At 40.4% G+C, this 12,056-nt stretch overlaps 1 protein-coding gene across 1 annotated transcript in view; it reads left to right on the top strand.

Moving 5' to 3' along the window:
- Positions 1-12,056, top strand: part of LOC106884054 (fibronectin type-III domain-containing protein 3A) — a gene marked incomplete at its 3' end in the record, with an annotated part of 245,776 nt that overhangs the window by 191,980 nt on the left and 41,740 nt on the right. The window contains exon 6 of the mRNA XM_052974886.1: positions 11,412-11,619. Within this exon, the coding sequence (XP_052830846.1) occupies positions 11,412-11,619 (208 nt within the window). The remainder of the gene's footprint in view (positions 1-11,411; positions 11,620-12,056) is intronic.

Raw genomic sequence — 12,056 nt, 5'->3', positions numbered from 1 at the left:
TTTTTTTTTTTTTTAATCTCTCTCAGACATATATGTGTCCTGTTTTGCAATGGCAGTGGTCTGATTTGGGGGGGATGTTTGCTATTTCCAGCGTCCATGTGTAGTTTCTATTATTTACTCGTGTAACATGTTGCGATAATGTGAGGTGGCAGCAGTGGTGCTGCCCTAGTTTTACTGATGGTGATGGTGATGGTGCTGATGTCATAGGCTCAGAACCCCTCCACCACCACCACCACCACCACCACCGTCATCTGAAAATTATGTCTTTCATAAAATGACGTGGCTTTGACTATGTGGACTTATACATACATACATACACACACACATATATATATATATATATATATATACACACACACACACACACACTCACATGTACTTAAATACAATATGTGTGTGTGTGTATATACATACACACACTCACACATACTTTCTCTGTCATCCATATTCTTAAACACACACAAACACACTGAATATGTTTCTGTGGAGAAACAAAGGCCTGTTGTCTCAACTGCTCAAGGTGTGTGTGCGCGTGTTTTTGTGTAGTAAACATGTATGTGTGTGCATTGCTGTCTGGATGTGTCTGTTATGCTGCATGTGTCTGAAGTGTGCAACATCACATGCACACACACACACACACACACACATATATACACACACGTATACCTGATCTCTCTCTTATGCTTGTATGTATTCATCTGTAGAATACTAAAGACAGTTTATTGACTCTTGTGACGGTGGCGGTGGCGGGGAACGTTTGTTCTGTGTGGATGTGGGTGGGGCAGGGGTGGAGGCCATGGAAGTTTATTTGTTGTGTTACAAATCGGGGCAAAACAAAAACTCGATGCTGTCGTCGTCAGTTCTGATGCTACCACGTTCACTAACATACATTGTAATTAATAATTAAAACAAACAATATTGACAATATTACGTTAACCAATGCATTTACCACTGTTTTTAATGAGTGACCCCCTTCGGTCATGAATGACCCTGGGATTGCACCTAGAAAGTTACCCTCCGAGGCACAAGTCCAGGCAAGGTTGTCTATGAAAGACCAGCAGTTGCCCATGCATCCCAGCGGCCCCTCTCCATTCCACTGATAGATATCAAAAGAAAAGAAAGTGAGAAGCTTGGGTTCTACCAAGACTCGAACTTTGATTGCTGGATTTGGAGTCCAGAGTGCGAACCATTTACACCACAGAACTATTTGGATTGCTTCAGGTTTAGACTATTTGTCTCTTTCCACTCTCTCTCTCTCTCTCCTCCACCTTTTCTCAACCCTCATTATCATCTCCAAGACCTTCCTTACTCCTCCACCACCACCCCATACCAACCAGCTGTCCGACCATTCCATTATCCTCTTGTTCAGTCTCAGCTCTGCTCTGCCCACAAATGTACATACATACATACACATATATATATACACATACGTACACACACAGTCTGTCACAATCATTCCTGTTAAGACAGCAGCAGGTCATGGAAATAGTTGCTAGTTTAGACTGCCATTCACCATCTTCAACAGTAGTAGTAGTAGTGGTGGTGGTGGTGCTGGTGGTAATTATTGTTGGTCAAGCAAGCTTATGACTAAAGACATTCTATCCGAGACCATCCTGTTTATTTTTATTCAAACATAGCATATCTAAGACTCCATTATCTAACGTGTGTTTTTTTTTCTCAAATGCTGAAGTATGATTTGAGAGATTTGGCTGCTATTTCTAGCATATGCAAGATAGTAGCTGCTCTTTTGGCTGGTAGTGTTGGTGGTGATGGCAGTAATACATCTTATAGGAGCATTTTCAGTTTTACAACTGTGGAATTTGAAGAATTCCCAGTCAGCAGCTGAACATCTGTGTCTGTCTGTCTGTCCCACCCTCGCCTCCTACCTTACCCTAACCCCTTCCGCTGGGCCCTAATTATCTTCTGCAGTACACAGGAAAACACTTTACAAGCAAGCTACATCATTTTGGTTCCTTTCTAGTAATCCTCCAGAGAACCCCCCACACCCGTCCCCATGCCCATCCTGTTCCTCCCCACTCACCCACTCACCCACACATACACACAGCTAACCATAAAGGGTCATAACATCCACCCTAGCATCCCAGGACACACCCACATTCAGCCATAATGAATCTTTACTCAAAAATATCTCCGTCAACATTTGCTGTTTGATATTTCTGCAAATTCAGATATTTTGTCCAGAGCATGGGGGTTCTCAACCATTTTTTGACCTAGGGACCCCTTTGATTATTATTCTCTTCTGGTGGACCCTCATCGCCATTCGATGTTTAAAAACTTGTTTTTTAGAGACTTCTTTTGAAATTCCTATGTTGTTTTTCACCCATGCTCTCTTGTGTAGGTTGAACAATTCCAAAACATCCGAGAAAGAATCCTGGATGTTTCTTGCAATAAAAACACCTAAATCGAAATTTTTCAGGGATCCTTAAAACACTATTGTAAATACCCAATTTACTATTTTGCTAGCATGGACCCCGCTCCCCCCCCCCCAGGGGGTTCGTATGAATCCTGGGGGTTGAAAACCTTTGGTTTAGAAGGTGCAGGTGTGGTTTTGTACTTAAGAAGCTGGCTTCCCAACCTTGTGCAAGGGTCTTCTGTCATGGCTCTGGGCTTACAAAAACTTTGTGAATGGATTTGGTATGCAGAAACTGCATGGAAGCCATTATGTGTGTATATATATATAAGTGTATGTATGTATGTATGTATCTATCTATCTATGTGTGTTTGTGTTTATTCCAGCATTACCGTTTGACAACTGGTGTTGGTTTGTTTATGTCCTCATCACTTAGTGGGTCATCAAAAAAGACCAATAAAAAAAGTATGAGGTTTGAAAAAATAAATACTGGGCTTGATTTGTTCAACTAAATATTTCAATTCTGCCAGTTCACAGCCTACATAATAATAATAATAATTAATTAATTAATTAATTAATTATTTTATTGGCTACAAGGGCTAATATGAATCAAAACATTAAAGAACAACACAAGATGTTATAATAATAATAATAATAATAATAATAATAATGATGATGATGATAAACATCATCACCACCACCACCACTACTACTACTACTACTACTACTACAGTTTTTTTCTATATATTTCCTTCAGCCTAATATGTATTGATGCCACTCTTGTTGTTGCTGTGGATGGTTTCTGGAATGTTTTGTCTGCTTCATTTCAACCAGTGGTAAAGATTCTCAAACAAGATGTCAGATACACACACACACACACACACATGTAAGCACACATAACTTACACACACACACACACATTAATCCATACATAGACACATACAATCTATATTAGTTCCACGCAAACATACAATCTCTACGTTGACACACACACACACTCACAATCCACATGTACACACATACACACACCATCCATGTTTTGACACACACATACCCACATTCACATCCCACACACTGACACACACACTCATAATCCACACATACACACACCCACACATACACACACACACACACTCAATCCACACTTACACAGATACACAATCCATGTATTGACACACACATACCCACATGTACACACACACAATCCGTGTATTGATATGCCCACACATACATAATCCATACATTGACACACACACACAATCCATGTATTCACACACACACAATTCATATATTGACACACACACAATTCATATATTGACACACACAATCCACACCCACCCACACCCAATCCATAGACTCAAAATCAAATATTCTATTCTCATAATTCTTATTCCTTATCCATGGTGGTCTTTATACACACATACAACATGATGTATATACACCCATCTTAATCTCTATGCATCTCACAGAATTCCACACTCATAGACACAGATATCCTCTGCTGCATTCTCAAATACCAACTTCCCATTTTTATTGCGTTGTTTCTTCATCTCCATTTATGTGTGTATATGTACGTCTGTGCATATATATGTGTATGTATGTGTGTGTATATACGTATATATGCATCTTTGTGTGTTTGTAATTTCATCTTTTTCTTATTGGCTATAATTAATCCATTAGTTTTCTCCATCATTCCTGACTTTCTCATCATCAGAACACCCTTACGTCATTACATCAGAATGTCATTACACTGGGACATCATTACATAAGGATGTCCTTTACACCAGGACATCATTACATAAGGATGTCATTGCTTAAGAAACAGTCTGGGGAAAATATTCTATCTTCTGATTCCATCTATGCCCACCCCACTTGAAGATTGATAAAGTGGTTTGTCACCTGCCTTTCACTACCACACGGCACTCCATCAATACTGCCACATGTCACACAACATGTGTCCACACATCTCAAAAGTAACTCTGATGAAGTATTAGGTAGAGAGGGGGTTGGGTTGAGATAGAGTGGTGGTGGTGGTGGTGTTAGTGCAAACAGCCAGACTTTGAGCCATCGGTTGTGTTTATGAATGAATGAGATGTTAACAATAAGCTGCATTATTTTTCTTCGATCCAAGACAGGAAGGTCATATCCGGCTGTAAAATAATGCCTTAAGAAGTAGTCGTCCAACTCATACTAGCATGGGAAAACAGACATAAAAGGAACGAATGATATATATATATATATATATATATATATATATATATACTTATTTGTACATACATGCATGTACATATATTAATTGTTTCATATGGTTCCAGGTTCTGTCCCACTGTGTGGCACCTTGGGCAAGTCTTTCCCGCTACAGCCCCGAGTCTTCCAAAACCTTCTGAATGGATTTCTTTGACAGAAAATTGAAAGGAGCTTGTTGCGTATATGAAAATTCCCATCGTCTGTACATGTGGTCACTCACTATTTGTAAACAGTGGCTTCACAAACGGTCTTCCTTGTTTACCGTCCACTGCGAAAGGCTGTCCAAGCTGTTTGTGGTTCAACAAGCTGGGGTATTATTCACATCACTTGGAAAGAAGTGGCAGTCGGTGGTGGCAAGAAAGGTGACCATCCACAGAGAAAACTCTGTTGCAGCATATTTCTGTCTGACTCATGAAAGCATAGAAAAGTAGATGTTAAAATTATGATGACAATATTATGATATACACACACATGCACGCATACATATATTATATACATACATACGCACACATATGTCCGTATCCACTTTTCCCGAAATAGTCTTCAGAATAGGTTCCTCTGGTGTACGCAACCTGAAAACCTAAATCACGGTTGTTGACTCAATACTGGGATCCACATTGAAACCTGGTAGGGAAGAGAGAAGGGGAAAGGCATGGGGCAGTGGTTTTGTTGGGGCTGCTTTAGGAAAAGGTGGGTCTTAGAAATGAAAATACTGTGTATTTGTCCAAGTGTGATCCATCTTGAGATGTTTTTGTCGAACAGGAATGGTGTGTGTCTTTGATGGTAGCATATAATAGCAGCAAAATATTCATTCACACACATATAGGAATGATGAATGTGTGTGTGTGTGTGTGTGTGTCTTATATACAGAGAGAATGAGAGACAGACAGAGGGGGTTGCTAGGTAGTGGGAAATGCTTCAGTGTTTGAATGTAATTCCTGTATGTATCATTCTTTTAAGCACATCTACATGTCTATTCACACACATTAGACACAACTTGTTTATGTGAATACCTCTGCATGTACAGGGTGGGGCAGAGAGGACGGACGTTTTTGAAAAATTCACAAAGTCATTAATTTTACTCGTTAATTTTATTGACATCAACGTGTTCGTATTGAATTAGTATTTGTCAAAATCAAGTGTGGAGAACAACATCCATCATGTGGTGTCTGTTTTCATTGATGCATTTCTGAAGGTGTTCTTGGAAGGGCATAAAGTATGACAGAGGGACAAAAACAGGGATCTTGCTGAACAGGAGATACATGGCTACCACACATTATGTAGTGGTGGGCAGGAGTGGTTGGGAAGAAAATAAAGATGGTAGTCAATGGGAGAAAAAGAAATTGAACGAGGAAAAAATTTTGTCAAAGAGGATGTTCTTAAGAATATTCTCTCCATTTGATAGAATCTTTTATGGTATCCAGTAATGATGTTAAGAGACTTCAGAGTAAATTGTAAACCATAATATAAGCTGGGACATCCACATCAAGAATAAAGTTAATGTGGCTTGCAGGATGTGTTCTTGGATTCCCAGAATCTTCAAGTCTGAGAAATCTAGACATCATTCTTCTTTACTCAATCTTTGTATAGTCACACATAGAATTCTGTTGTTCCTTGTCATTTTCCAAGCAAAACATGAGAACTGAGTACACCCTGAAAGACAAATACAAAATCCTGGTCAATGTATGCTGGGGCTTTTGCTGGAATTGCTGCCAACCACTCTCGGATTCTATTCTCTTCAGCCTTACCGTGAGGGCCTCTTTATTTGTCCAGTGTTGAGAATTCTAATCACCAGCATTGCACAAATGGTTTTTATCACATCTGAAAAAAAAACATCTAAAGCTGGGACTCCATAACATGTAACCCTTACAAAATGGAACTCACAGCATATAACCACACCACAACGCAACACTGTGTGTGTGTGTGTGTGCGCGCACACCATACATAAACAGCAGATCCGAAATTGCTGTGATATTTCTCTCTCTCCATGTAACTGTTATGTGGAATGTGTTTATATACATAATGTAGTCTTTAGTTTTGTCAGCCATCATAACTAAGACCATGTGGGAGCACCACCCTCTGTGTGTGTGTGTGTGTGCATGTGTGTGTGTGCCTGTGTGTATTGTTTCCTCTCTAAGAACTACAGTAACTGAAGACTTTAATTCAACATCTTTATGCAAGACAGCACTTTCTCCCCTCCCTCACCTCTCTACCTCTCCTTCTCTGTCTTTCTCTCTCTCCCTCCCCTCCACCTCGTCATTCGATTCTTACTTCACAATTTGGCTGGCAACCTGACACTGTTTCTGTAGGCAACACAGAAATTTCACCACCACCACCAACCACTACCACCACCAACCACTACCACCACCATTAACAACAGCAACAACAACAACCATTACCATTCAGCACATCCTCACAGACCATTACCATCAACCACCACCAGCATCATCATCATCATCCATCCTACCAAACATCCCTTCCTCTTCTTTTCTTTCTCTTTTCTGGTTTATATTTTTTGTGTTCAATGTTGACTTAAACGGTGGGGGGTGGGATGGCATTAGAACTTGAGGGGGAAGAAGGACTGGGTGTAAGGATCTGGTGGGGTGGGAGGTGGTGCGTGTGTGTGTGTGTGTGTGTTTGTATGTACTTGTATCTTTTACTTGTTTCAGTCATTTGATTTGTGACCAAGCTGGGGCACCACCTTACAAGGTCTATCACAGTGTTTCTCAATTGTATTTTATCTATGGGCCCCTTTGATCCCTATTTTTATTCAGATGGACCCTTATACCAATTTAATGTTTAAAAAAACCCTATTTTTATAATTAAATATTATTAGAAATTCTATAAAAAAATTTGTGAAAATATTTTGTGCATTGAGGATGTATAAGCGATTTGATGCACATAAAAATTTTAACAACAAAACCTTATAGGGAATCTTAAGGACCCAGCAATTTTTAAGGGGAGCAGTTGATAGCATTGAATCCAGTATTTAGCTGGTACTTTGTAATAATAATAAGGCCTGGGTGTTGTGGTGAGGGGGACAGTTGATCACATCAACTCCAGTATTCAACTGGTTCTTGATTTGTCGACCTCGGCGGAATACTAGTAATAACGAAAACCACTACAAGTTGCGGTGACGTGACCCAGTAGCAAAAGCGCTACATTGGAAACTGTGTGAAAAGTTGGGGCTAGAGAGGGGCAAGATGTGGAATGAGGACAAACCGCAGAAACTAGCAAAATCCTCTGGGGTTTCCCTATCGAAACAGATCAGGTGCTAGAGCATAACAGAGCAGGGGCACCACAAGCACTGTATAGTTGATGCTGTGTGCCCCTTTGACCCACGAATAGTCAAGAAGGAAGGTGCAAAGATCAATAGATACAACCCCTCTTAAGTACAAAATAGCCCGGCTACAGAAAATGAAGTAAGTGACGATAGTGCCAATTATTGTTGGGTCCTTGGGGACAGTATCAGAAGGCATCAAGAGAATATAAAGGAAATTGGAATAGGGTGCCCAGTAGAACTGTTACAAAAGGTTCGCGTGTTTGGCACAACCAGAATAATCAGGAAAGTATTAGAGAGCTGAAGAGAATGGATAGCATGGTACCGTAGGCTGCAAGGAGCAAGCCCATTACGTATGCAAGACTCCAGGAGCTCCAACAAAACCTGTGATAAAAAGAAACAATAATAATGATAATAATAATAATGGTGTTAACTATCCCTAAAGATTTGAACAGATGGATAGAGGAAATAGGCATAAAACCCAGTTTAGTACAGCTTCAGAAAAGTGTTATTAGGGACAGCTGGGATACTTCGGTGGGGGTCTTGTCATCTAAGGTTACTTGTAGCCTGATGTTAAGGTTCTTTTCTTTTCCAACAGTCTAATCTGTTGTGTGTATATGATAATGGTTATAATTTGTACAGAAATGTGTATAATTGGTTGAATCAACCCCTACCCACAGTGTCACTGCTATTGATTTCAGAATTTGAAATTATAATGGGAATTGAAATATCAAAAGTTAATACTAAAATGATATATGTAATATATCACATTGTAACTTTACACTGAGTATAAGTGTGTGTATGTGTGTGTTCATATATGTACACGTTTGTATGTACATACATATTTATAAATACACACACTTATACACCAATAAGCTGAAGACTAGGTTAAGATGAAGCACTCAAGGAACAGTTAATCCACAGATTAGTAAATTAAACCTCAGATTGGCTCTAGGAGAAATTCACACAAACATGCGCATATATATACATATATATACATATACATCTATTCACACAGATTGTTTTGCGAAACTTGACACGGGATTTTAAAAATTATTTCTCTTAGTTGTAGAGAAACAGTAACACAAGTGTGTGTGTGTGTGTGTATAAAGTTGTTTTTATGCCCATTATGCACACACACACACACACACGTGTGTGAAAGCATGTGGCCTAGTGGTTAGGTTATTGCACTCACGATTGACAAACCATGGGTTCAATTCCCAGGCCGGGTGGTGCATTGTGTTCTTGAGCAAAGCACTTCATTTTGTGTTGCTCCAGTTCCCCTTTTGACCTGCTCACCCAGCCAGTGGAGTGGCGTCATTCGAAGGCCAAGACAATGCGAAAGCACATTGCGGCCAATGATGTTGCTCAGTCACATGATCACGTGATATACACATGGATATATATGTAGACATACACGTGCACACTCGTTCATGAAAGTGTGCCTATTTCTCAGAACAAAAAGCTACAAACTCGATTAAAAAGCTCAATGCTGGTAAATAACACATTAGACTAAATCTGTGAAAGAATGAGTTAGATTACTAACTTAGGATCTGGAATTTCATCTTGTGTGGTATGAAAACATATGCCTAGTGCTTGTGACAGACAGAAATAATATAGAATATGCTGGTTACCGATTCCATTTTTTCTGATTGAACTGAAAGCAAGAGAACCAGAAAGCATTTCCACAAATCAATCTGACCTTCTCACAACTCAGCCAATCAACTGTTTATACGTACATTTTTAATGTGTGTGTGTGTGTGAAATTTCGGTAGATACATCATCATCATCATTTAATATCTGTTTTCCATGCTGGCATGGGTTGGATAGTTCTAAAGGGAAAGGCAAACCTAAAGGTTGCATTAGGTTCCAGTCGTCTGTTTTTACATGGTTTCTGTGGCGGAATTTGAACCCAGAACACAAAGATGGACGAAATATCGTTAAGCATTTTGCCCGGTGTGCTAACGATTCTGCCAGCATCTGTATAATAATAATAATAATAAGCAGTTATTAAAGACTTGATGTGTGTGTGTGTGAATGTAACCATATAAACACACACACACAGACAAATGGAGCCTCCTACATATCTGTACTCACTCACATATTAATTACACACACGTATATATATATACACACACAAAGAACTTCCCAAACATCTGTACGCAGTTACATACACAGATACATACATGTACATATGCACGCACACACCACACCACTGATCATCCTACGCGTCTATACTCACTTGCACATACAGAAACACACTAGTTGTACATATATGCGCACACACACACACTAAAACATATTATAACTGTACGATATGGCTCTCTGTTGAGCAGGGATAGGATGCTGGCTAATTAGCATCAATGTTAACGATGATCTGTTGTACAGGAATTAACATGGAAAAGACCTTATTTAACTCTTCCTTTGAAGGAATATCACCTACCTGCCCTCCCCTCTCAAATATAGACTCTCCCATTCATCACCACTGATGCCGATCATTAGTTCAGACTTATCATTAAAGATCGTTGTAGGGGGGGGGGGGTAATCATGCCCACCTCCACCTCATCGTGAGACTCGTTATTTCCTGTTTGTAATCTCAGCCAGGGTGGTCACTATATCAGGAGACAGTATGACAGAATCATTAGCATGCCAGACAAAATGCTTATCAGCGTTTCTTTCAAAATTTATGTTGTGAGTTCAAATGCTGCCGGGGTCAGCTTTGCCTTTTGTCCTTTCGGGGTCAATAAAATGAGACCCAGTTGAGCACTTGGGGGTCGATATAATCAACTTATCCCCGCCTCCAAACTTGCTGGCCTTGTGCCAAAAATTTGAGACCGTTATTATAATTATCGATAAGGCATCAAGCTGGGTTGGAATTAACATGGGAAAGAACTTGCTTAACTCTTCTTTAGAAGGAACATCGTGGGGGCGCAATGGCCCAGTGGTTAGGGCAGCGGACTCTGGTCGAAGGATCGTGGTTTCGATTCCCAGTCTGGGCATTGTGTGTGTTTATTGAGTGAAAACACCAAAAGCTCCACGAGGTTCTGGCAGAGGGTGGTGGCGACCCCTGTTGTACTCTTTCGCCCCAACTTTCTCTCACTTTTTCTTCCTGTTTCTTGAGTAACGCTGCGACGGACTGGCGTCCCGTCCAGCTGGGGAGGGGGGGACACATATGCCATAGAAACTGGGAAGCTGGGCCCATGAGCCTGGCTAGGCTTTAAAAAGGGTGCATAAAAAATTTTAAGAAATAAGAAGGAACATCACCTACCCGTCATCCCTTCAAATGTGGACTCTCCCATTCATCACCAGTGATGCAGATCATTGGATCAGATTTGTCCATTGAAAATTGTTGTAGGAGGTTGAGTAATCATGACAAACTCTGCCTCTTCATGAGACTCTTATCTCCTGTTTGGAGTCTCAGCCAGGGTGGTCACCATGTCTTTGCATGTATTTTGATGCTCTCGTCGTTGTTGTTGTTGTTTGACTCATGAATTCTTCTTGTTGTCATTGCAGGGTGGACCAAACAATGCTGCACAGTATTACAGCCCCTTCAACTCACATTACCAAACACAGCCCCACCCACAGTACAACCCCCCTCATCACCATGGTCACCATGCAGGACCAGCACACTTGCACCCAGGTGTCCCCAGCAGCCCTCACATGCATGGGCCACCCCCGTCGCATTCCTGCAACAATCTCACACCATCTGTACTTCCAACAGGTCAGTGGAGTTACTTTTTTTCTTTCTTTTTACATTTTTCTTTTTTCTCAGTATCTTTTACGATCCAGTGTTAACATCATCACCATTGTGAAAATGAAGGAATAATAATAATAATAAATAGGTGCAGGAGTGGCTGTGTGGTAAGTGGCTTGCTTACCAACCACATGGTTCTGGGTTCAGTCCCACTGCATGGCACATTAGGCAAGTGTCTTCTACTAAAGCCTTGTGAGTGGATTTGGTTGATGGAAACTGAAAGAAGCCTGTGGTATATATTTGTGGGTTTGCCCCCCCCCCCCTCAAAAATTAAGTTAAAAAACCAGAAAAATAATCCAGAATCCTTGTCCGGTTCCGGATCAATCCCAAAATGTAATCAATTTGTGCAAGTTATGAGGCCAAACATCCCTGAAAGTTTCATCTGAATCCTTCCAGCGGTTCTT

This window comes from Octopus bimaculoides, chromosome 19, assembly GCF_001194135.2.
Source record: "Octopus bimaculoides isolate UCB-OBI-ISO-001 chromosome 19, ASM119413v2, whole genome shotgun sequence".
NCBI lineage: Eukaryota > Metazoa > Mollusca > Cephalopoda > Octopoda > Octopodidae > Octopus > Octopus bimaculoides.
This window is presented reverse-complemented; position numbering and strand designations above follow the sequence as displayed.